This window comes from Hyalella azteca, unplaced genomic scaffold (assembly GCF_000764305.2).
Source record: "Hyalella azteca isolate HAZT.00-mixed unplaced genomic scaffold, Hazt_2.0.2 contig8627, whole genome shotgun sequence".
In the NCBI taxonomy this organism is placed as follows: Eukaryota; Metazoa; Arthropoda; class Malacostraca; order Amphipoda; family Hyalellidae; genus Hyalella; species Hyalella azteca.
This window is the reverse complement of record NW_025938715.1, coordinates 110,374-138,326: the sequence shown is the minus strand read 5'-3', so window position 1 is coordinate 138,326 and position 27,953 is coordinate 110,374. Positions and strand designations below refer to the sequence as shown.

At 34.5% G+C, this 27,953-nt stretch overlaps 1 protein-coding gene across 1 annotated transcript; it reads right to left on the bottom strand.

The window, feature by feature from the left end:
* Positions 1–2,146: 2,146 nt before the first annotated feature.
* On the bottom strand, positions 2,147–27,953 carry LOC108680992. The gene is made up of 5 exons (XM_018169926.2): positions 27,733–27,953; positions 18,739–18,848; positions 15,342–16,332; positions 4,767–4,865; positions 2,147–2,376 (listed from the first exon to the last, which is right to left on the bottom strand). The coding sequence occupies exons 1-5, from the start codon at positions 27,833–27,835 to the stop codon at positions 2,147–2,149; spliced, it is 1,533 nt and encodes a 510-aa protein (XP_018025415.1). The 5' UTR covers positions 27,836–27,953.

Here is a 27,953-nt window from a genome sequence, read left to right as displayed (position 1 = left end):
CTGCAGATTGACTAAAATTGCCAAAGATATATAAGAACACAGTTTTATAGAGTGTTTCGGTGAGAGCTGAGAAGTGCGGTCGACATGACAAGATTTGTGACTGTGTGCCGAAAAAATTTGATGAATTTCGTTGAATGGTAGAGCCGACAATTTTATTCTATATTATATAAAAAATATAACTCAGTACTCACTGCAGTGAGTGACAGAGAGCGCATTTTCTCGTCGACGAAAACTTGAGGTCACGGACGGACAGACGGACAGACAGACAGAGAGACAGACGGACATGGCGAGCACAATAGTGCATTTTTTCCATAAATGAGAAAATGCGCTAAAAACGGTAAAATTCCTCTGTTATTAATTTATTCAGGATTAGTATAATATACCGTCCGACTGTTATTATAATAATGCGCATTTTAAGAAATAGTAAAAAATATTGGCCTTTGTCTGTTAGATATCTTTCCACTGGCATGCAGCTCTGATATTCCCGATTTTTAAATTAAACACACCAAAACAACTAATAAAGGAGGTTATCGGATTAGATTAAGTATGATCTGATTATCTTGTAGCTAAAAAAATTGATATGTGTACAATTACGCGGGTTAATTACGTTTTATAGAGCAAACGGGAGTTTTTTTTCATGCATTGCTGGTATTGGTTTTTACTCCAAATGAGTTTACATTTATTCATGAATAAAAAATATTAACATTAAAAGACAGATTCGGAAAACTCTTTCCAAATGCTTTCATGGTAAAAAAGATAATCTCATTACTATGACGCTATTTCAATTCCCTTGGCAAACTCGCCTGATTGAGCGTTATATATGCAAATAAAAATTTTTCCAAAGCTAATATTTTAAAGGAACTAAAATACGAGTGCAAATTTCAAAAGATAATCCTGATAGCGCTGAAATATTTGGTGTTCTCGGCAAGAGGCAAAAGTGTGAGGCTGTTAAACGAATTTACGTTTGTAGGCAGCAGTCGATGTCATTTGGAAACAAAGGCTTTCTTTGCCGCTATGTTCAGAGCTTCCATAAACTTTCTTAATCCAGATTTTGGAGCACGTAAATGGCCTCGAAAATTTTTTTAAGGACCCTGAAAATCTTCAGCAACAACAAGGATTCAGAGGCGAGTACTGCAGCATCATACCGAGTAAACATCAAGCTATGCCGCTGCTTCAACTCTCGCAATTATTCCTTAATTGGTTGTTAGAAACCTTCGTTTGTATAGTTTAATTTGTTGGCTTATAAAAATACTGCAAGTGAAACTATACACTCTGTGTAAGTCTAAATACTCAAATACTCACGGAATTAGCGGCGGAAACGTGCTTTGAAAATATGCAAGACCGAGGCACTCAGCTCAGTCTTATCTAATTAACCCATTGAAGCATAATTGAATTACCAAATTAGGGTGACTTTATACACACAGAAAAATGAATGGGCCAAACTGAGTCAGAATGACCCATTAAAAGGCAAATAGTGAATCACTTTTTGGACAAAGTCTTCACTCATTTCCCTAATTGTACGTGTACTTCAGTATGATAATCACACTTTAGATTAAATGATTTCTAAGAGGCTTCCGGGAAATTCATTCAAATATTAAATGTATATGCGTATATTATCATAAAACAATGAGGGTTTTGAATTAATTGAAATACAGATCATATATATGCGTGTTTATTAAAAATATCAGTTTATTTTTACCATATGATACCGTTGAATGAAGCGAATATTTTGGTTAATTAGGAAGACTACAGCTTTTTAGGTTCATGCAAGCTTTTTCGCCGCTAAAAAATTCATAGTTAATCTTAATATAATAATTGAACTATCGACAAATAAAATCACTGAAGCTTGAGCCGTCGAAACTATTCAACAAAATCTCGTTTTTTCAGCTCTCTTCTATTAATCCATTCAAACGCAAAGAAAGCCGTATGTAGTTAGCAGTGTCGTGTAAGTACTAACTGAGTATAACATGTCCGTAGACTATAGCCACGCTGCCACATGACTGTAGTAAATGAAATACTGGGTTTAGAGTCCGTAGACTTGAGAAACGCTGCGTGATTGAACTGATAAATTTTCGTTATTTCCCGGTATATAACAATGAAGAGAAAGTCCGCCATATTTAATAGAGGTGCCGCGGCCGCCAGAGGGCTAGCAGGTGTAGTTGGCAGAGTCGTGTTGGTACTGACCAACTATAACATTGAGGGTGACAGAGGTGCCACGGCCGCCGGAGGGCCGGCACGTGTAGTTGGCAGAGTCGTGTTGGTCGGCGGTACGGAACACAAGTTCGCTTTTGCCCTCAGCGCGCGTCATGACAGCGATGCGTCCGGCCGAAGCCTCGTAGTCCACCAGCGACGTTCCTTTGTACCAGAAGATGAAACCTGCCGGAGTTGTCGATTACAAATTAAAAATTTGGTGTAATTTATAGACTTGATTTATAAAAATTGAGCTTCTGCCAAATATTGGTTTGATCCGGCAGAATGTCATCAAATTAACATTTTAATGTGTTGCATAGTTCCCCATATTTTTTGTTCGTCATCATTCAATATTAGTCTTTTGTAGTAGAGCGCGAAAAAACTGGAAAGATTTTAATAATGGTAGGAAGTCACGATTTTTTCACTAATTTAAGGAGAGCATGATAAAAAATGTTAAATAAACACAAAAATCCCACACAACGGGTTCATGAGTGAAAATACTGGTGGCAGTTATTATGGCCCAGCGATCACTTTAATGAGTCGCTGTTCTATTAACAGAGATAATTATACTGATTATACGCCGTGCATAATACGGGCATGCAAGGCTGTCACGGCAGCCATTTTCGTACTTAACGACTTACAACTCGTACTTACAACATCCTACAAATCGACACATATTACGCTTATAACATAAGATCTCTAATGAAAAATTTTATAATGGTATACATTTCTAAAAATAAAGCAATTAAAAATTAATTTTTAAACCATCATTGTTGGAAAAGTTTCTTCCTTTGAGAATCCCTCCACACTTTTTGCGAACTTACCGCTCATAATTTTCTGTCTAAATTCAACCTCAACATGAAAACTTGATTTTGAACACGGCCTTTCAGTTTCAATAATTTAAATTATCCGCATTGTATTGATTTTGAACACGGCCTTTCAGTTTCAATAATTTAAATTATCTACATTGCAACATCATTTAGTGAAAATAATGCGAGAAGTGAGGCCACAAAGTCAAACCGAGAATGAAATACAGGATCTGTTGTCATTTCTGTAGGAAATATATGTTCAAATTATAATGCCTATGTGAATATATAGGCGCCAACAACGTATTGCTAACGCACGTCTGTGGACAGGAAGCTCTAATGTATATGGCATCGCGAGTGCTGCTCTGTGCTCTACAGATAAACATATTGAGGTTCAAATAATAGCATAACAAATGTTCATAAATCATGTAATGTTGGGAAAATGGATTGAACTTTTGCTTTTATTGCCATAAGACATCAAGGAACTGTAACATTGAATTGTAACACAAGTTTTTTGAAAACGAGATAAATCCTAATATTGCGATTCTTGGGTATCGAGACTGCACGCATTCTCGACGTTTTATGTTTGGAATACATAATGTAGTTTAATTTTTTTCCTAACTTTCATCAAGGTATTGCTTCTTATAAAGTTACTGTCATCTTTTATCAAGTTACTGGTACATTTGATTCAACTGAAAAAATGGAGCGAACTTGTAATTTATTCAATTCTGTTCATCAGAGTATATTAAAGGCAATTAATTGTCTCCAAGTGGAATTATATAGAAACACAATTTGAATTAATTTCTCATTAATTATAGGTGTGATTTTCTAATACCTAATGATACTCGGTAATTTTTGTCGAATCTTTTGAACGAGTACTGGCAAGCATGACTATTTTTTTTCTACTAAAAAATTTCAATTTTTCGAAGAAATATACTTCGAAGCCTAAACTGCATGTTCTTTTAGACTAAAAACACGCCGTGAGAGAATAGGTTCAATTCTTCTGCCCATTTTCTTAGGAGTGACCGTCATGCTGTAGCTGAAGACTCGACAGTGCCCTCTCAGGCACGTTCTCCGTGATAAACATCGCTAGTAGGATAGGTTCACGTGCTGTGATACGCTGTATTGGGAAATCCCGGAAGCCTTCAGCTTACGTGTACCCAAATGACCTCAGTTCCGTGCTATTATTTGAACCTATTTTTAATTAGTAAGTCTCATTTATTTTTGTTTAAGCGGCATTTATATCATTTTCACATCAAAAGTTATTATATAGAAAAAGGAAAATAAATAATACATATGCTATTGGGGGTAAGCAAATTGATCATTACCGTGTTCATTGGTAAACAAACATGGCTATCATGAATCGGGGAAAAAAAATTTCAGACTATTTTCCCAAGTATTAGAAAGCGTTCTTCCTTTAATTCGAAAGTATTTCGACTTGAAATATGTACATAAATATTATTATATTATAAATATGCAATTATTTTTCCTATGCCGTGATTCTGCCAATTACCTTTGCCGAAGAAAGCCTAATTGGTTTGCTTCCTCGGTAATTTTTATTGAAATTCATTTCTCAATTTCAATCATTCAAAATAATCGTTCACTTCCCTTGCCAACTGTATTCCAGAATTAACTTCTCAATTTCTATCATTTAAAACATTGATTAAGACCATATGTCAATTACATTGAAATTAATTCCCCAATTACCACCATTTGAAGTATCGTTGTTCATTGTTATTATATCTTATCATTTATATTTTACCAACATACCTGGCAAATCGGCCGAGTGTTCCACTTGACACACCAGCGTAACAGGCGTACCGGCCTTCACGAAAAGCTCGTTTGGACCCAAAATTTTCGCGACCATATCTGTCATGACACAAATGAAGACAAATCAGAAAATTCCTCCGCCTGAGTTACATTTATTTTTTAGCCCTAAATTCTTCCATCGTGGTTCACCATCCGTAAATGAAACTTGAGAAAAACTAAGCACGTGATGAGAACTCCAAATCTCGCCAGAGGCGAGAGGAAAAATTCCCCCATAAATAAATTCATTATTTTTTAGAAATTATTTTTCCAATTAGAACTGAATTCGTCAAAGCCACTTCAAATTCATTTAAAATTGGTGTGAATTGACATTTGTTACATTTCTGGACATTAATTGAGAACTAGAATTTTCTCAGTTGCGTACGAACAGAAATCTTCTGTGTCGAATGTTTCCTCCGGAATTATTTTATTATTAAAGTCCCATACAGAGATCTGAGGGCTGTCAAAGTTTCAGCATGATTCAAAGCTCATTGAAAGTCCATGGTATGCCTGTAGCATCTGTCGTCTTGTTGTTTGATTACTATTGTAAAGCCCGACAACTTTTGCGTTACTATGCGAGCATGAACTTTGAAAAGTTAGTTTTGTATTTCTGGGCCTCTACCGACGACAAGTCCAACGTGACTTTTTCCTGAAAAAGTGACAGTCGCCTCCCATTATGCATGATGACATAATGTTGAAAGTGATTATGTAATCAAGTTTGCTGTCAAATTCTGTCTGCTGTCAAGTTTGCAGTAACAAATTCGGTCGCCACAGCGTTGACAGCACGTTTTTGTCATGGATAAAAAATGAATTAAAAAAGAAATAGACTAAGAGGGGCTTTGGTAAAATTATTTAGTACCGTTTAAAATCATATGTTAGAGCTGGAAGTTTTATATAGATTTGAAATTGATAATTTTTTATCTGGTATCTACAAGCTATTATGTGCTGAAAAATTTCAAAGGGAAACATTCCTGTTATTTATTTGGATCATTTATATGCATTGTAAAATCTCGTGATTGGTAGTTTCAAGCAAGAAAATATAACCAATCCTATTGAATGCTATGTTAAAATTAATCTCAGAAACTTTGTGAAAGTTCCAGCCAAACTAACATAATTTAGAATGGGTATTTGCAAACTCTCTTCTTTCATTTCTTCATATTAATTTAATCGAATTCAGAAAAACTGATTCGCTCTGGATTACATCTGTGTTAGCTCCGTTAATCCTGTTTTCCGCGTACCTTCCTCCGAAGCAAGCTCTAGCGTTGAAATACTTCACATATTTACGTTCCATCCTTAGTATTCACTTGGGTCCGTTTTACATTCCAGCAGCTTTGCGCGAAATTCCGGCACGAACTCTATGATTTACTGCACAGCTAGCGAGGTCGAAACGCGAGCCTTACGTCGGCAGCTCAATGAACTCTTCGCTCCTCAGCTGCGGAAGACTTCCAGCCTAGCGGACGATGCTGAAGTTTGCAGCAAAATACTGAAGCTGATTTTCTTGAGGTGAATTTGTTGGAAAGTGAAAAAGCTGTGAGACATAATTGTTTCTACTTTGTCTGAACCAGACATTTGAAAAAATTTGTTGGTCTGAATCGGTCTATAAATGTTCTGCATTCAATGGTGATATAAATTGTCTCAGACTAATATAGCTTTCAGGCATCGGATCATAAATATCTTTTAAGAGTCACGAGGCCTGAACTCTATTACGGCAGTGTGTTTCAAAATATATAAATTGAACAATAGACACACGAGTAAACTCTCGTTCTTAATTTATTGTCGTAATAGATATAGTTTAGATGATAAAATTATTTAAAACAAACAAAATTTTTTTATTGCTTTCTAGGTTTATTCAAGCCTAACAAAATCTCGTTCGTACATCAAAAACCGCAACACATTCAGGCTTCCTTCAGTTATTACATCACTGATTGATTCCTAGTAAGAGCCATAAAATTACATTGTATTAAAATTCGATTTACTGCAGTTAATAAATCAGTTTTATTATTTTAAAGCGACTTTTATTAGGTTTCATTCAAATACTATGCCACAGTTACATGTCGGCATTGAAAAGCCAGTCAATGCTTGCCAAAGAATAAGCGAGTCTTGTCTAATTTTCGATGCATTTCCTACCCTTTTTGTGAGTCATCCCGACTCAGTTAGGCCTAGCAAAAAAGCATATCAGTTCTACTGTCGTTCTCTGCTCGTGATGTGATTAAGAAAGTGTGTCACTATTTTGACAATATGACCCTATATTTTTTCACAGAGCAAGCTGAGCCTAGGAGGCGCTTTGGGGGCGACTGCTTCAATTAACAGATCGCCTTCACTGTCTCTAACTTGCTTAGCAAGCGACACTTTGCTGTGCTCGTGGTATTTTTATCTAGCCTGAGTTCTTATAAGTAAAAATTTAAAAATTTTGACGGTTCACGGCTTGCAATGTTGCCGAGAGACAATAATTATCATATCACACAAAGAAATGAGTGTGGCATTTCTCAAATAGCTATGTACTTTCTACCCTAGTGTGGAATATGCATACCCAGTTGAGCCCGGCAGAAGTGCGTACCAGTAATGCGTGTAAAAAGTGGGTTGCAATTTGGACAATGTATTCCGTTCATATTTTTTGGCGTAAATGTCGCAATTTTGTTCAGCAAATGCCATAAAATAAGGCTTGTACTTAACATGGATATAAATGTACAAGTCATCAGTGTTTTGGCACATGCAATGCCCTGCTGGAATCAATATAGTCCAAAAGAAAAAATCGAAGAAGAAATTGAATAAAATCTGCACAATAAAAAACCTCTATACGAAACACAATCGCTTAAAAAGTCCAAATTTGATTTAGCACTGTAACCAAAAACACATAAAAAAAATCCCACACTCGTTTCACCACGTGAACACACAACACTTCTTCAATTATTTTTATTTAAATTTTTTACGAAAGTGTGTTGTAAAATTGAATGAAATTCAGCGCAAGTTTTTAGCGCATAACGTTCAGAATCACGCTAGCGCACCCCGGTCACAACGACTCTAATTTATCGTACAGCTTCGGTGCTGGAGCATACAACTTATGGACCGTTGCTGGTCGACAAGTTCTTTTTACTTAACTAGAGCAAAGTGCCTCTCAAAGTGCTTAGTTTGCCCTCTATGTTATCACTGAAACTAGGTACTAGGTTATAACAAGATTCTGGTATTAAGAATAATAATATACGTTTAAAAATTACTTTTTAAAGACAACACTTCTAAAGAATCCAGTGTAGAAACTAGGTACTAGGTTATAACAAGATTCTGGTTTTAAGAATAATAATATACGTTTAAAAATTACTTTTTAAAGACAACACTTCTCAAGAATCAAGTGTCTCCAATGTTAAATATGTACAATGCATTTTTCATTTTATTATTGAATATTAAAAAAAGTAATTTTTCAATTTTTTAAATAAATTAAAATTTTTATCAAAATAATTTATTCTGTCAATTAATTCATGCATTGCCTCCAATTTCACACAAGTGTGCAAAAGTTCAGATTAATTGGGCTGGTAAAAGTGTGTCAAATATCAGTTATAAGATTTGTAGCTGACAAAATTATTTTTTCAAATTTTTCAATATTGAAAATTTTTTTTTACCTTTTTAAAATCATTTATTTTGTCATTTGATTCTTGCATTGTCTCCAACTTTACGCAAGTGTGCAAAATTTCAGATCGATAGGATAAGTAGAAGTGTGTTAAAATTCGATTATAAGATTTGTAGCAGACAGACAAACAAACAGACAAGAAGTGAAGTTAAAGAGAAGTGTTGTAAAAATGGAGGGAATTTAGTGTAAAAACATAAATTTAGTGTAGGCAAATCTTGAACCTTAATTAGCTGAAATCATTTAGTTTTTTGATATCCAAGATACAAACACAACAAAATTCCCCGAATCAGCAAGCGTCTCACCTAGCGATTGGTGAATTTTGGGAAATTTAAATTAACTTGTTTATAAATACTGTTCAAGATTTTTTTGCTGTCATATTCAATTATTTGCACAGAACTCAAACAATTTAAAGAAGAAACTTCATTCATATAATTTATTCCTTATAATAATTTATTCCATCCCTCCTCGCGACAGCGACCAGATAACATCTATAGTTGCCTGCTCCGATCTGTTCCCGTTCAAAATTTATTGTGGAACCCTGTGAAAGTGTCGTGTAATTAATCCTGCGGTTGTTTAAAAATTTCTGCATTCTGCAAGCCAGTAATTATTATGACTAGCGTAAACCCAACCAACGTATTATTTTTAGAGAAGTTCAATCTAATTTTTATCGAATTCGAATTGCATTAAAATAAACAAGACAACAAGCCAAAGCTATTAGTAGATTCTAATTGCAGTAAAAGAATCCAGACAACAAGTTACAGCTCTAGTGCAATCGAATTGCATTAAAAGAAACAAGACAATTCAAAGCTATTATAGTGGAATCAAATTGCACAAAAAGAATCCAGACAACAGTCCAAAGCTATTAGTAGAATTTAATTGCATTAAAAGAAATCAGACAACATGATAAAGCTATTATAGCGCAATCGAATTGCATTAAAATAAACAAGGCAACAAGTTAAAGCTATGGTGGATCCGAAATGCATTAAAAGTAACCAGACAACTATCCAAAGCTATTAGTGGAATGGAATTGCATTAATAGAAACCAAACAGCAAGTCAAAGCTATTACTGAATCGATTGGCATTAAAAGAAACCAAGTAACATGTCAAAGCTATTAATTGATTCGAAATGCATTAAAAGAAATAATTGCAACAAGTGAAAGCTATTACTGAATGGAATGGCATTAAAAGAAACCGGGTAAAAGTCAAAGTTATTAGTGGAATCGAAATGCATTAAAAGAAACTGTAGTGTTACACATTTTGCTAGTCTTATTTTGTAATAAATTGTAACTTTTACTCTACCTTGGCAACACCGTTTAGGAAGTTAACGTCGCTTGCACAATTTACTCTTTAGATAGAAAGCCAAGGTTTACCTGTTTGCCGGAGAGATGGCGAACAGTGCAGGGCAGTCTGCTCGTCTGGCCCCGGAAGGCGGTCACGTTTCGATCTGCTGGCCTCTCAGCAAACTCCGGCTGCGGCACCGCTGTTGAAACGAGGCACATAATATCCCAGCTTTAGAATCTTAGTCTTTTATTTTACGAGCGAACGATTGTAATAAAATAATTGTGAAGAAGTATATGCGATTGGAAATATCTGAGTTTCATTCTGTTACTTAAATTGAGAAATGAGTTCAGACGAAGACAAAAACAAAATGAAAGTTTTGATAATTTTGAATTTATTTTTTATACAAATCTTTTATTATTTCTAATGTATATAACTTTAGGAAGTAATATTATTTATATATGTTTATTATTTGATATTTTCATATTATTTTAGAGTTTACCAGAGACACAGCTAGTGCTGAAGGTTAAGGTTAGACGATTATTGTGTAGTGGATAGCTGGAGCGGAGATATGTGCTATGCAAGGCTGTAANACATCTAGATGTGTATAAGAGACAGATTGTATATACCATCACAAAATTCCCCACAACTGTTCAAGCCAAACATAAAATGAAATACAGCATTATTAGGATAAGAGGTTGATCAAATTCAAATAAACGATTGGGAGATTTTTGTATTGTTATTGCGCGTCTACCCCTCATATTTTGTGGTGTTGATACCGCAGTAACATATAAAACATGAGTAATCAACCGATAACATCTAACGAAGGCAAATAATGTGATTCTAATTGGAAGAAAAACATTTAGTGTTGACGGCTTTTTTTTTCACTAAAACATCACACAAAATATATATTTAATAAACGAGCACTAGAGTATTGTAATCTTGATGGTTATGGAGGGAGATTTGAATTAATTCAGTTTACTAATTATTTACATTTTAGCGAAGAAAGATTCAGTTATGTAATATTAAGGTACACTCTTAATTGCAGCGGAGTTATTGAGAGTTATTATAAGTTATGATAACTGTGGAGTTATTATTAGTAAATTGACATAATTGATCAGTATATTATATCAAAGGCTTTGTGCGAGTCCGCCCAATATTGCAACTAATTAAACAGTACGTTCTATTGTAGTCTTGGATTAAATAAGGAATATCCATCATAGAGGTGGTGACGTGACGTATACAATATAGGAGTATAGATAAACAGAAAAAGGACAAAATTTGCAGGACCCTCGGAGGAATTACTATATTTAAAAGAAAACCTGATAAAAGATGATAAATTTAATATTCGGACAAAGATTTTTCGACTCGAGAAGTATGTAATAACTTGGACGTTATAGAGACTAAAACATATTAGTTTCCAAACGAGAAGGCGTATAAAACAATTAAACGCGTTTGTAACGATCGTTACTAACCCTAACAAAATTTAGAGGCTGGCACGACTCTGCATTAGTTGCCGCCTAGGACTCGGGGAGCGCGTACATCAGCCGCTATATGTCCGCTTCGGCTCAATGTAATTAAATGGCAGCCGATGGGCAGCTTGCAAGCAGTATGACTCACCTTGGCCAACTCTTCTCATACTCTCAGGCGACTGATTTCGATCGGGTAGCCGAGCAAACCCAGAATAGTTCGCAGAATGCAGTGACTATTCGGCCGAAGCCTATGCGGTCCCCGAATTTTGATAAGGAAACAGGGTTATTTAGCAGGAGCAAACATGAATCTGAGAAATTTTTATCAATCACTATCAAATATTATTCGTAGCATTTAATATTTTTCGTGTAGCGGTAGGAAAAACATCAGAAAGCCTCTTAGAAAAGCATTTTTGCAGTCAAAACATTGTTAACAACACCAGCATTTTTCGTTATGTCGCTGATTTTGAAATGAAATAATTGCTCGATTTAGTCGCTGTGTCAGGACCTAATGAAGTAAAAATAATTCCAAAGAAATTTAATCACCAGCATCTCACAGTGGCAGTGTCTTTTTTTTTCGGGAGAATTGTTAGCGCTTGGTGTCACTTTCAATTTTTTGTTTGCTCTACGGACTAAGCAGCCAGACTTTCACATACAGTTGCCGGTATACGTTGCAGATCTGAATTGCCATTTCTATTTACACAACTGAGCTAACGTTGCATGCGGGCAGCGAGCATCTGCTTCGGAATTTAATTGGAAACGACGTTTGACCTGCCAAATATTTTCCTGATTGGATGACGAGATCAAACGCAACAGATTTAAGTCACAAAACGAAAACGCTGACATTCAGTGCGTTGAACTGCTTGAATTCGTATAGTGAACCGAAACTGATTTTGTCAACATTAATACCGTATACGAATCTGAATTCAAATTTATACTGGTATTCTGGAAATAAAACATAATAAACGTAATTTTTCTTTGTTTGAAGACGATTAGTGTAGACTGCTAATATTCAATTTTTGCACTTCATGAAATGAAGTAAAATGATTTCACATGTTTGTAAAGGATCAGAAATAGAGATGAAATGTTACTCATGGAGCTATTGTGAATTTCTGAATATGTTAAAATCCACGTGGAAATAAAATAAAAATGAATTTTTAATGAAAGGGGATGATATGAAATTCCTTCAATGGCTATATAGGCTGAGTGAAGCGTGTGATTTTCCTAACTTTAATTGAAAAACATAACCTTAACTTCAATTTAAAAGTCTAATTATAGTTTTCTTTGTGGTCAGGAATGCTGAATACGATTTCACAAATGGTATAAATTTAAGAATGGAATAATGCTTACAAACTTCGATTTAGAACATTTTTGCGGGTCAGATTCTATCTGACCCGCACCTTACATAACCAGATTACATTAAACACTAGATTACATTATATTATGTAGATTATATATAAAGGCGTAAGTTATCATATTTATTTTGGTATTCATTGGACCAACTGCGGGCATTTGCTCTTAGCTAATTGCGAATATCAAGTCATATACTGGTTCATAAATAGGTCCATTATGTCATTTCAAAATTAAGTGTTGCAAAACCTCCAATTCCTTAATTGGTGATGAATCTTGTATGTTCGAAGCGTCGCGAATTAAAATGCTTTTGGTAGCCTGATTTTTGATCTGCCACGATGGCAAGAAACAGCGTTCGACATATGGCAAAAAAGAAGAAAAATATTATTATTAATAAGAATTATCTAGTCTTTAATCAAGCTTGCTAAGTAAATGTATGCCAACATATGTGAATACCTACATTAATGGAAGGACCACGCTATAATTAGGTGTACGGAGTTGGAATGATAACTTGGAATGATAATGTCCCGGGGGTTGCGACCAAATTCTCAGAACATAACATAACATAGTGATGTCGGCGCTAAAGAGAAGGCCTGATGTGGCCTGTCGCCGAATCTTGAACATAGAATTTACTGGTCTGGTGTCAGGTTGTTGGTTTAGTAATTAAAGAGCTTATGAGAATAGCGTAAATGGTTAATTCTAAAAGTAGTGTAAATGAGGCAGATTCTTCAATGATTGTGAATTTAGAGCATGAATGATTTATATTAATGATTTAATGCTCACCGAAGAAGCTCATTTCCAATCTTTGTTACATTGCACCGGAATGACAAAATACTTACCTCAATATTGAAAGAGGCACCGTGCATGTTAGCGATATGAAACAATTAAATGACCTCAGTAGCATTGAATTCACGAACTCCACAAGGATGACCAGGTGATAGTTCAGATTGCGTTCGTCAGGAATGCATCAAATGATCAATCTTGCATCTGATCCGATTGCATTTCTTGATGATCAAGCAATCGCAGCTGAGTTGATCTGAAAATATTTGTTGGGGAATGGCGATCGCTGTAGCTTTTATAGCTGTGAAAAAAATCCAGATGGCTGGGTTGGGTACAGATTTAAACAGGCAGTCCAATTCCAAAGCCGAGGCAGCTCTACATTTTGCATTAACTGCAAACTCAATCCTAGATCGATTCTGTCACGCACAGATCAAAGTTACTGGGGTTTTTCGGCGTCTAATTTCGCACGCCTACTCGAGTGGCTGCTCACGACAGCAATATTGCAATATGAGATCACATTTATGCTCAAAAAGTATAGAAGTTCTAACAATATAAACACTTTGATATGAAATAGCTTCATTGCTTGAAAAAATATAGATCTTAGACTTATTTATATATATGAATTGGATAAAATTAGGTTTAAAATTAAAATAATTATAAAAGTTTTCAATTATAAAGTGGATAAAATTAGGGTTAAAAAAATATGAAATTAAAGTGAAGAGAAAAATTGGCTGAGTGGATAAGACAACTGTGATGTGCAAATTTGGATATAATTTGAGGCGTCTCAACTGGATGAACCCAGAGTCGCTCGGGATATAAAAAATACCAGTGATTGGAGAATCCCGTTATCTCGAATTTCGTAATATAAGATCTCTTTTTCCCGAAACCCATTACCGTTTATAATGCTCCTAATTTTAAAATTAGGCAATGTTGATACGGTAAAAGCAGTTAAAATCACGATTAAAACAGATTTCTGTTTAAACCGCCGTTTCTAAGCTTTCCATTGTTCTAATGCATTTTATATGGAAAATTGCAGTACAGTAAATTGAATCAAATTTAGTATTTTAATTTCTCATTCTTATTCCTCGTAGACATTTTGATTTACTTAACACTAATATCCCGGTCAAGTAATGCCTCATGATACAACCTTTGCAAACGAAATTTCAGGTCTAGGTAATATTCAAGCAAGCACACAAATTTTCACAAAAACATAATAACAAACATACAGGCTGATGTAGTATTCACATGGAGGTGCTAATACTATTTATATATCTACAATGAAATAAATTTGTCAATTGCTAAAATGTTTTTTATTCCCAATGTCAACGTAGTTTGAACTCAGCGTCAGTAAATGTTTTAAAAACTTCACTTCGTCCAAATTTTTTTCTGTTTGAGCTCCAATCATGAAGCTAAAAGTGCCAAAATTTCGATAAGTGAGATTTGTTTCAGAAATAATTCGATCGCAGCAAAATGGCTGCCATTGATGATTTCGGCAGAAAAATAACATATTTTCGGCTATTTAGGACTGAATTTGAGCGTAAAAGTAAGCAGGGCGACTCTAAAGGTTACAGTCGAAGTTAGTCGTACAACTTATGAGAGTTAAGGACGAGTTAAGAGCAAGATGGAATGTACTCCCAAGAGCACACTTTTGAAGTAGCGGTCGCTTGCGTCGAGACTTTAGTAGTATAAAGATGGTCCCCCATAAAGATCTAATTTTCCTAAGAGGTGCCTTTGAGGGTAATATTTAAATGTCAGGGCTTTGGAAATGAAGTCAAGTTGTTCCCGCGAAAAGCTTTTAGATAATCAGGCATTGTGGACGAAAAAATACACACAGTAAATTTTATTTCGTCCAAGTAAATGTAGGCAAGGACCATGTTATGAAAGTTTTCTCCATAAAAATCATCAACTTGACACATAAAAACTGAGCACCACAATGTGTGATCATATTTTTTCCCAATATAGTAACCAGTAATTTTTTTAAATACAAGCCAGTCGATTATTTCTGACAAAAATACGAAGGAATATTAACTTAAGACTCACCTACAACGGTGAGCGTGATGGTCTGTGCCGTCTTAGGTTCGGTGTTAATTTGACACACGTAAGTGCCAGCGTCTCCAGGCTCTGCAAACTTTATTTGTAGAGTGTAGTCCTCAGGTTCCCAAACGCCTTCCAAGTAATTCGGCGGCAACAATGAAGACGATGAAACGGCTGACAGCCATGGCTTTCGTGCCCTGTCCCTGTCAGAGTTGTGGGGCGTAGAGGCATCGCTTGGGACTGGCTCAATGGGTCGCAGAACCACCTTGGAGAGCCGCGCCAGAGTCAAATTCCGCTGAGGTGCGTTTAATGGCTTCGAGTTCCATCTCAAGATGGACACGTTCGGAGAATTATTCGATTTTTGAGATGGATTCAGAGCAACGGAGACTGAATCTGCGTTCACATTTGGGTCGTCTTCTTGATAGTTGTAGTCGTAGTTATTAATGGATTTGGGAACAGAATTAACTGGATAACGGATATCATGGTATCGGTACAAATCCTTTTCTCTTGTATCAAGAAATTCAGCATCATGATAATGTTTTCTATGGCCGCCCCACTGATGAAAGATTTTATCAGTATTTGGTTTAGAGCCGTTTTGAGATTCCTTATATTTTGGCTGTGGTTTCCGGCGTCGTGTGTGACCACTGGCTCTGTTATGGTTTCTTTTTGATCTTTTCATACTCGACCGACAATCACGTTTGAATTCAAATTTCCCATCTCGACCATCCGTTAGGAAGTAATCTCCGACGGCCGCTCGAAGTTTTCGTCCGACATTGAGGAGTTTGTCGGCTTCAGAATTTCGCGCTCGACACAGTTTCTTTGGGTTTGTTTTCTTAGAATTATCGAAGACTGGATGCAAGGTTTTTGCGTTATCGGACTCGAGGGAACGCCTCGTTCTTCTTTTCTTGCCTGGTAGAACGGAAATGCGAGCGTCCGTTGCAAACGTAATTCGACCAGAAGATAGAACGGTTAAATCGCGAAGTCTTATCCATGAAACCTGCACAAAAGTTATGGTTCTTCGTGAGTGAGCACAATTTTTGTACACTTTGATGAAAGCATTTCTTAGGGGAAGCATCGGATAAGTTTTATATAAAAAAAATTTTTTTTATATTTTAATATTTTTAATTTATAAAATAAAAAATTTGAATAAGTTTTATATAAAAAATTTTGTTAGCAAATTATTTAGAGTAAAATAATGAATATCATAGCAGCAAAATGAAGACACGACAATTCGAAAAAGATTAATAATTTTTTATCGCAATTAAAAATGATTGAATGAAGGACAAGGATTTAAATTTATATGAAAATTAAGTTACAATAATAACGCAAAAAGTTTCATTTCAGTTGTGTTTTTTTCTAAGCAAATAAAATTCTTTATTGTGCTGAAGATTATCCAGCTCCTGCACTCAAATGTTAACAAAAATAGAGTAGGGTTTGCTTTATTTTGTAAAAGCTTATTGGTAATGCTTATTTAAAAAACACACAATAAGATAAAAGTGAATTGACGAGAATATTTTTAGCACTGAAAATTCAATTAAGAAATGATAAAATCTAAAAAGCGATCAAGATATTTTTGAACTGTTGGGGGCAGATAGTTTAACAGGAACACCAGCAGGCTGTTATATTTTACAATGAATGGATATCAACATAAATTTATGCACATATTTACGAAGACTCGCTCGTCACAAACAATTTTTAAATCTGTAGACAAACAATCTATATAAGTGCCAATGCACCTTCTTCCATCTCAATACAACTAATAAATGCCAAAATATCTTCAACAATTAAAACTATCGAAGTTATTATAAAGAACATAATCGAAAATGACACTTTCATTCTCTACTCCGAACAGCTTTGTGCTGGTGACTCCAAATGAACTATGGTTCGAAATAAATGAAACAAACGGCAAGGCTGATATCCTGGCAAAACTTTGAGCCTCCCAGTGATGAGGAGGCTTCTTCAGGGCAACCTCGGCAAAGAATGATAATAGCGCGGGAAAAAAGGACTTCTCTTTGCGCCGAAGGACAATTTTAAAAGGAGTTTACTCTAGGATAAGTGCCTCATTGGTCTCTGTCGAGGACACTTTACTCTCTTGCTGGTCTCATGTAGGGAATTCAGTTACTGGGTAATGCGATTCTGAGAACTGACATGCTTTTGACTGGTGCCTCAATGGAAGACAATTTTTGGGACCAAAATGTTTACCGATTTGATGATGTCGCTGAATGTTTAGTTATTGAATGTTGAATGAATATCTAAGAATCACTCCCTAAAATATATTCGATTATAAATTGTTCATATAATGAGGTTATGAGGTATACAATGAATTAAAGAATTAAAATATTTCTAGAATTCCAAACTGCAGGGCTAACAATGGAATTATTACAACATATGCATTAATTTTGTCTTTAATGGTATCTGAGTAGTTTCGTCTCGTATGCTGTTGGCCTTATGTAGCTTCACTAATTGGGTATTGATTTGACCACTGATTGTAAAACGGTTACCGAAAATACTGGCGTTGAAATAATTTTTACATTGATCTAAGCCAATATTTGCTAATGGGGCTTTGCAATAGATCTATTGTTATTATCACAACCAATTACAAATGTTTAAAAATTTCTGCATTCTGCAAGCCAGTAATTATTATGACTAGCGTAAACCCAACCAACGTATTATTTTTAGAGAAGTTCAATCTAATTTTTATCGAATTCGAATTGCATTAAAATAAACAAGACAACAAGCCAAAGCTATTAGTAGATTCTAATTGCAGTAAAAGAATCCAGACAACAAGTTACAGCTCTAGTGCAATCGAATTGCATTAAAAGAAACAAGACAATTCAAAGCTATTATAGTGGAATCAAATTGCACAAAAAGAATCCAGACAACAGTCCAAAGCTATTAGTAGAATTTAATTGCATTAAAAGAAATCAGACAACATGATAAAGCTATTATAGCGCAATCGAATTGCATTAAAATAAACAAGGCAACAAGTTAAAGCTATGGTGGATCCGAAATGCATTAAAAGTAACCAGACAACTATCCAAAGCTATTAGTGGAATGGAATTGCATTAATAGAAACCAAACAGCAAGTCAAAGCTATTACTGAATCGATTGGCATTAAAAGAAACCAAGTAACATGTCAAAGCTATTAATTGATTCGAAATGCATTAAAAGAAATAATTGCAACAAGTGAAAGCTATTACTGAATGGAATGGCATTAAAAGAAACCGGGTAAAAGTCAAAGTTATTAGTGGAATCGAAATGCATTAAAAGAAACTGTAGTGTTACACATTTTGCTAGTCTTATTTTGTAATAAATTGTAACTTTTACTCTACCTTGGCAACACCGTTTAGGAAGTTAACGTCGCTTGCACAATTTACTCTTTAGATAGAAAGCCAAGGTTTACCTGTTTGCCGGAGAGATGGCGAACAGTGCAGGGCAGTCTGCTCGTCTGGCCCCGGAAGGCGGTCACGTTTCGATCTGCTGGCCTCTCAGCAAACTCCGGCTGCGGCACCGCTGTTGAAACGAGGAACATATACCAGCTTGAAAACTTATTCTTTTATTTTACGAGAGAACGATTGTCATGAAAGAATTGTGAAGAAATTTATGCGATGGGAAATATCTAAGTTTTATAGTGTTATTTAAATTGAGAAATGAGTTCAGACGAAGAGAAATACAGTACATAATTAAGATTTTGATAATGTTGAAGTTATAAGGGAGACAAATCATTTATCGTTTCTAATGTATGTAACTTTAGGTAGTAATATTTTTATATATGTTTATTATTTGATATTGTCTAATTATTTTAGAGTCTACCAGAGACACAGTGCTGAAGGTTAAGGTTATAGCCATATATCCTGCAGCCATATGTCCAGCAGCCATATATTCTGCAGTCATATATCCAGCAGCCATAAATCCTGCAGCCATATATCCTCCAGCCATATATCCTGCAGCCATATATCCTGCTGCCATATATCCTACAATTAGACGTTTATTGTGTAGTGGATAGCCGGAGCGGAGGTATGTGCTATGCTAGGCTGTAATGTGAATATTAGAATAGGGATTCTGAATAGATGTGTGAATATTTAAATTTTATCTTCCTCAAAATATTTATTTGCATAGTTTATTTTATTTGTTTATTTGTGTTTATTCGGATTTATTGGGAAAGCCTCATTTGTCAAGCCTCAACCGAAAACCTGAATTCATGCATCCGCGCAAGCAAGATGAAAGACACCCATTTAAATGGCTCACGTTTAGAAGTGTGCATTCGTCGCAATAGTTTACCGAACGTTTATAATTTAATTTGTTTATTCGAAAAATTGTGTAACAAAGTATTTAAATTATTATTCCTCAGTTACACTTAAACCTATGCGATAATATAAACAAGTAGGCAAGTTCCTTAAAGCCCCTACAAGTATAATAACTAATGACCGCATGGTATGTGAAGAATATCATGCTTTATTTTGATATACATTCACGAATATTGAAATTTAATGCAACTTAAGAAATAACACTTCAATTAAGAAATTCGCAACGCATTTCTTTATTAAGATTGGACAAATTGGATTTTAAGTTAAATGAGTTATGGCAAAGAAATACTAATGAGTGTCAACAATAATTAATGTGCGTTAAATGGGATTAAGCAATATATTGCTTGGATAAAAACATATTCATACTATCATAAAAATATATACAATATGATGCAGCATTAACCAAAAAGATGAACTTCATATTAAATAAAGTTTACAAAAATGGATGAATTTACCTTAGAAGAGTATTTTTAAATTATTACTGATTGAAAAGGAAACCTTTTATTCGGATTTATTGGGAAAGCCTCATTTGTCAAGCCTCAACCCAAAACCTAAAGTCATGAATCCGCACAAGCACAATGAGATGAAAAACACCCATTAAAATGGCTCACAATTAGAAGTGTGTATTCGTCATAATAGTTTACTGCACGTTGATAATTTAATTTTTTTATTCGAAAAATTGTACAATAAAGTGTTTAAATTATTATTCATCAGTTACACTTAAATCTATGCGATAATGTAAGCAAGTTGGAAAGTTTCTTAAAGCTCCTATAAAGTATAATAACGAATGACCGCATGGTATGTGAGGAATATCATGCTTCATTTTGATATACTTTCACGAATATATAAATTTAATTCAACGTAAGAAATAACACTTGAGCGAATTTTTCTTTATTTAGATTAGAAAAAGTGGATTTTAAGTTGAATGAGTTTTAGCAAATCGTTGCTAATGAGTGTCAACAATAATTGATGTGCGTCAAATGGAACAAAAACAATATATTCCCTGTATAAAAACATCATCATAGTATCATGAATACATCTACAATATGATGCAGCATTAACCAAAATCATGAACTTCATTTTAAATAAGGTTCACATAAATGAATGAAATTTACCATAGAAGGGCATTTTTAAATTATTCCTAATTGAAAATGAACACGCATGACCAAAAAATTAAAACAAAATTACATCACCCCTAAACGAATTCCTGTGAAAATAGAAGTTATAGAAAATAAAAGAATTGTTAAAAATAAGGAAAATAAGCAGAGCGAAAAATAAACTGATTAAAATTGATTTAAAAAGAAAACTAGTAATTCATTGAATGTGCATTAGAATTTTACACCTGCTTTTCAAATCTCTGACCGAAAATTGAAGTTCACGCGTCCGGTATCCACGGAACGCTCAGGCAGGAGCGGTACGAACGCTGCTGCACTAGCGTTTGTCAGCGAGAAAATATTCCCATAAATTTTAGGTGCAATTTGTAGACGTCGTTAACTTCGAACTTACGACGATTCATTCAGTTCGTACGAGGGTGTCGAGGTGAAAGTTTTGGCGCAACTCTTGTAACTTGAGCGTAGCATGCAAATTCTAATTATTAAAGGGATCATATTTTTATTTCAGGTAAAAGGAATACCAGCGAAATTGAAAAGAGCACGAGGCAATTTGGTCTAACTTACTATATAGTGAAGATAAAAGTGAAATAGTTAATACAGAACTCATCTGCTGACTGGCGAAGCTGAGATTACGTATTTCTTCACAAGCTTCATCAGACGTATTGTATATACCATCACAAAATTCCCCACAACTCTTTTCCGAGCCAGACATATAACGAAATACAGCATTATTAGGATAAGAGGTTGATCAAATTCAAATAAACGATTGGGAGATTTTTGTATTGTTATTGCGCGTCTACCCCTCATATTTTGTGGTGTTGATACCGCAGTAACATATAAAACATGAGTAATCAACCGATAACATCTAACGAAGGCAAATAATGTGATTCTAATAGGGAGAAAAACATTTAGTGTTGACGGCTTTAATTTTCACACAAAAAATATATTTAATAAACGAGCACTAAAGTATAGTAATCTTGATGCATGGTTATGATATGAGATTTGAATTAATTCAGTGTACCAATTATTTACTTTTTAGCGAGGAACTGATAACTGTTATGATAACTGTGGAGTTATTATTAATAACTTGAGACCATTGATCGGTTTATTAAATTAAAGGCTTTGTGCGAGTCCACCCAATATTGCAACTAATTAAACAGTACGTTCTATTGTAGTCTTGGATTAAATAAGGAATATCCATCATAGTGGTGGTGGCCTGACGTATACAATATAGGATTATGGATAAACAGAAAAATGCCAAAATTTACAGAACCCTCGGAGGAATTACTAAATTTAAAAGAAAACCTAATAAAAGATGATAAATATTTTCGGGACACGATTTTTCGACTCGAGAAGTATCTAATAATTTGGACGTTATAGAGACTAAAGCATATTAGTTTCCAAACGAGAAAAACAATTAAACGCGTTTGTACCGATCGTTACTAACCCTAACAAAATTTAGAGGCTGACGCGACTCTGCTTTAGTTGCCGCCTAGGACTCGGGGAGCGCGTAGATCAGCCGCTCTATGTCCGCTTCAGCTCAAGGTAATTAAATGGCAGCCGATGGGCAGCTTGCTAGCTCAGTATGACTCCACTCGGTCAATTCTTCCCATACTCTCATACTCTCTTCCCATACTCTCCCACACATAATCAAATTATGCATGCAATACATAAAATCAAACCGATATTGCTTCAATTTTATGGAGTATTTTTTTATTCAAAACAAAATGATATCCTTCAGTACATAAATACTTTCGGATTGCTTTCGGATCAGTTTTTAAACATATTCTTTTATTGTATTTATAATTTTTTCACTTCAACTTACAACAAATCGTGCGAGTTCATATAGAATCTCAGGCGACTGTAAAGTCTGAAATGAGATTCTGACCAGACACTGATTTCGATCGGGTAGCCGAGCAAACACAGAATAGTTCGCAGAGTGCAGTGACTATTTGGCCGAAGCCTATGCGGTCCCCGAATTTTTATAAGGAAACAGGGTTATTTAGCAAAAGCAAGCACGAATCTGAGAAATTTTTATCAATCACTATCAAATATTATTCGTAGCATTTAATATTTTTATTATTAATAATAAAAAAATATCAGGAAGCCTCTGAGAAACGCATTTTTGCAGTCAAAACACTGTTAACAACCTCTGCATTTTTCATTATGTCGTCTGATTTTGAAATGAAATAATTGCTCGATTTAGTCGCTGTGTCAGGACCAGAAGATTTTATTTTTTGCGTTTTCTGGCTACTTTTATTTGTAGGTTAGAAAAAATTTTGTAGCAAGAGCAGTATTTGTGCGGGACAGAGCTAGGGCCAATATAAACGATGAGTGTCAGTATATTGTGTTAATTATATGCGAGTAAACTAACGAATAAATGTTCGAAACAAACAACGAAAATATTCATCAAACGTTGTTTGTTTCATGAATATTTGTAATTATTCATTATCATTTCTGCCAGAAATTTAATTGCAATTAAATTTATCCTTTAAAAAAATGCTACGAAAATTCTCCACAATTCAATCGAAAACGCTCGAGAAACAGTTTTTGCTGAAAATTTCTGTGAATTTTCATGGCAGTTTTTTTTTAATTTAATTCTTTATTATTTTGCAATTTTGGCAAGCAAATGCTACAAATTTTTGTTCAATTTAGAAAATTGGTACATTTATATTCCTAAAAGCCAGAACCAGAATCCAAAATGACTGTTTAATGACTGTCATTTTAGACGCCAAGTATTTTTACAGGAATAGCATTGACGACGCGTGGAACATGCGAGGAACAGGAGTTGCGTGTATATGTGTTTCATTTGATTATTGGATTGCTTTTTAGCGCATTTTCTCATTCATGAAAAAATGCACTATTGTGCTCGCCATGTCCGTCTGTCCGTCTGTCCGTCTGTCTGTCCGTCCGTGACTTCACGTTTTCGTCGACGACAAAATACGCTCTCTGTCACTCACTGCAGTGAGTATGGAGTTATATTTTTTCTAATTTATCAATGCGTTTGATATGGTTTTTGGACGGCTTAATCCAAAAAGTGTATTCTGAATATTGCTAGTTATCAATGTCGCGATGTTGATGATGCAAGAAGGGTGATAACTGGTTGCGAAATTGATATGAGAGAACATTAAAATGTGGAAAAAACCATGTAGGCTTAATTATAAGGAAAGTCGATAGGAAAATCTTATTACTTCCATAAATCTAAATATGCCTAGACTTAAACTGGAAACTCATTTTAAAGATAGATGTGAGATTAACTAGTTTAAAAATACCATAGTTTACGATCAAAAGATTATAAATTCATAGTAAAAACAACTGATTCAGGGTTAGATTCAAACGACATGTTGCCCCAAATTTTCTTCCGAAACACTGAAACTGCCCAATAAAGTTTGGCTGAGGCATGTTCCTCGTAATAGTAGTGCAAATCGAAAGTTTAACCAAAATAATGAATAAAACTGGCAAGATTTCTAATAATGAAATATAACCGGTTAAATAAATTTTTTACATGCAATGAAACAGATTAGTTAAAACGAATCCCTGGGAATGACGAAGATATAAACATAAATAAAACGAGCCGAATAACGAGTATAAATAAAAAGAAGCTGAAGTTATGTATTATTCACGACGAAATAATTCACTAACATTGCCTATGTTATGAAATTGAGCCCTTTTAGAGACTAATGTAATGACTGACTACGATACAATACAATCGATATACAACGATGCGATACGATACTATATAATCATCAATTATTATTTGGAACTGCCAACGAATCTTCAAATATGATCACGTTCGGCTCTGAACCATGCATGAAGTTCTGTTGTTTTTGTTAAATTTTGTAACACAAACTTATCATAACGGTTAGATTTACTTTCGAAAAATCATTCGATACTTCGTCCTTAATTTATGAAAGAACTTTTCATTGTGGAGAAATTCAACTACTGGATTTAAGAACAGTTTTTCGTAAAAAAAACTGCTTCCATTCCATTAGGAATTTTCTCATCAAACACCCGGACCTGACACGATAAATAAAACTTTATAACTTTATAATAAAACTTTATAACGATATTGAATTTTATGAAAAAATCAATTTAAAAGCTAAGATACCACAGAATTTGGTTTGCATCTTTCCCACGCAATCGAAATGCTCACGCAACTCGCGCAGCAATCGAAGTAAGCGCGCCAGGCGAGCCTCACAAGAGAGCGGTCCACCCAGGGGAGTTCACGGGATATTGCCTTTGTCCGGGGCTCAGATCGACCGTAACAAAGCTACGTCTTTGTATTCTGGATTTAATCTTTGGGTCACTGCATTGTAGGCTAATGCATATTATGCCAGTATTGGAGTATTTTTAGTGCATTTGACTATTTAGTGCAAAAATGATAAAGACTATAATGTAAATAACCAATAACCCACTATATAACACTAATAATCCACTAAATATCGTAGTCGTCTCCACCAATAATTTTTTTGGGGAAATAACCAGACCCGATTTGTATACCCGATTTAAAAGATACGAAGTATCTGTTTTTTAAGCCACCAAATAAGCATATAAAAGCCTATGCAGGAAACACGAAATCCTTCTCTTTCATTTTAGGATGTGGCGGAACGGCGTAAATAGCTTCATCTAAAGCGCACTCAAAACTTTCAATATTTTAAGACAAGACTTTAATCATGCCGCGGAAGATTTTTTTCACTCGCTGATTGATGTTTATGAATCGCGAGACTTGCGTGGGATTAAATATTCTTGTTAAAACTTGCAGCGTTTGTGTAGAGGTGAGATTAATTACTCCAAATTTACATTGTTATGGTAAAATGACTTCTATCGGATTAAATAAAATGTGAATGGGATGATATTAACATCAATCGTCTGAAAAATTATAATTATCAGTAAAGTTGGTGATTAAATGCAACTAAACTTCACGCATCGTTTACAATTATTAAGTTTCGCAGTTTAACATATATTGAATACCAGCTGTTAATCTCTATGCTGCTCTGCAATTTTTTGATCTAGTTAATGTTACTCAAACTAGCATGCTAATAAAGAATGACCCGTAAGCACACATTTTTAGCGCATTTTCTCATTTATGGAAAAAATGCAATATTGTGCTCGCCATGTCCGTCCGTCCGTCTGTCTGTCTGTCCGTCCGTCTGTCCGCGACCTCAAATTTTCGTCGACGAGAAAATGCACTCTCTGTCACTCACTGCAGTGAGTACTGAGTTACATTTTTTAATCAATATGGAGCTTTGTCACGAATAGAAATTGTATATAATTTTTAATTCAACTTGAGGCTGTAATATTTTTATGAAATTGTTTATTAATCGAAAAGTGTGTTTTCATTGCAGTTTTAGAGTTTACCGGTGGAAATGTGCGGAACGCGATGGTTCGGTGATTAATGTTGCGTGGAAAGCCAGAGCGGAGGAACACTATATGTGCGAAGTTAGGATTTGATGTGAATTGGAATAGTGGATAGATGTGTCAATATTTATATTTTTTATTAATAAACGTTTCTTTGTTTAGCTTAATATTAGTTTTTATTTTTTTATTCGATTTATTTAAGTAAGTGTTAAATGCCAAGACACAAATTTTAAATTTCAAAAAAATTACTCAAATACACAAAAAATATTATATGCGGGAATTCCACGCACGAAGAGTCGCTGGTAGATGTGTTGTGAATTTTGTGAGTTGATTTTAGGATATTTCTTTACAGAAAGTTACGAAATCGACGTCAATGTTTTCCGAGTTTCTTTTTGTGAATTTTTTTGAATAATTGGTCAGACATATATTGATCGAAATGAGCTACCGATACATAATAATTTAATCGAAAAAAATATTATACAATTTTAGTGACAAGTTCCACCCGTCGCTAAATTTTTTAGCCCACAAGAATGTTCTATAGTTTGCACAGTAATAATTTTTTGCGGATTAATTTTATTCCAAATTGAGTTATGGTTCGTGAAGATAATGATTTTTTCTCTAAAAATAGCATCAATTATTTATTGCATAGACATTTTTAAAGTCAATATTATGGCCATAAAAAAGCGTTAACGTAAGGCAAGCTTGATATTTATATAGAGATTTAATTCTGCAGGGCTTTAAAAATTATTATTGCAATGTGAACAAGGTTACATACGCTGAAGAAATTCCTGCCTTTATTCCAAGATTTGCTGGATTGAAAAATATAATAACCGTGTTGATTTATTAATACTCACTGAGTAAAATTCCTACTTTCATTCCAAGATATCCCAGTTGGACTGAAAAATATAATAACAGTGTTGAGTTATTAATACTCACTGAGTAAAATTCCTACTTTTATTCCAAGATATCCCTTCTGGGTTGAAATTTTAATTAATACTTACTGAGTTGATACGCAGGCACGGCACTGATGCTGTGATTACATAACATTGGTCGAAATGAGTTACCGATACATGATATTTTAATGGAAAAAATAGTATATAATTTAGTAACATGTTTTACCCGTCGCTAAATTTCTTAGCCCACCCGAATGTTCTATAGTTTGCAAAGTAATAATTTTTTGCGGGTTTATTTTATTTTAAATTGAGTTATGGTTCGTGAAGACAATGATTTTTTTCCAAAAATATCAACAGGTATTTCTGAGACATTTTTTTTAAAGTCAGTATTATGGCCATAAAAAAAGCGTTAACGTAAGTCAAGCTTGACATTTATATAGAGATTTAATTATGCTGGGGTTCAAAAATTATTATTGTAATGTGAACAACGTTACATACGCTGAAGAAATTCCTACTTTCTTCCAAGATATCCCTGCTGGATTGAAAAATATAATAACAGTGTTCAGTTATTAATACTTACTGAGTAAAATTCCTACTTTTATTCCAAGATATTCCTGTTGGACTGAAAAATATAATAAAAGTGTTGAGTTATTAATACTTACTGAGTGAAATTCCTACTTTTATTCCAAGATATCCCTTCTGGGTTGAAATTTTAATTAATACTTACTGAGTTGATACGCAGGCACGGCACTGATGCTGTGATGTGTTGTCATCATCAATGTGCACCACCACAGCAGCAGCGCTGGGCACGAAATCCACTTTTGGATCATCGTGTCACAGATTTCAAAATTGTTAAAATTAAATTTTCAAGAGTAATCAGAGTTAAATGTGAGTTTAATGACAGCAAGTCTGGTAATATTTTTTTTAGTTATTGGTTGAATGCACGGG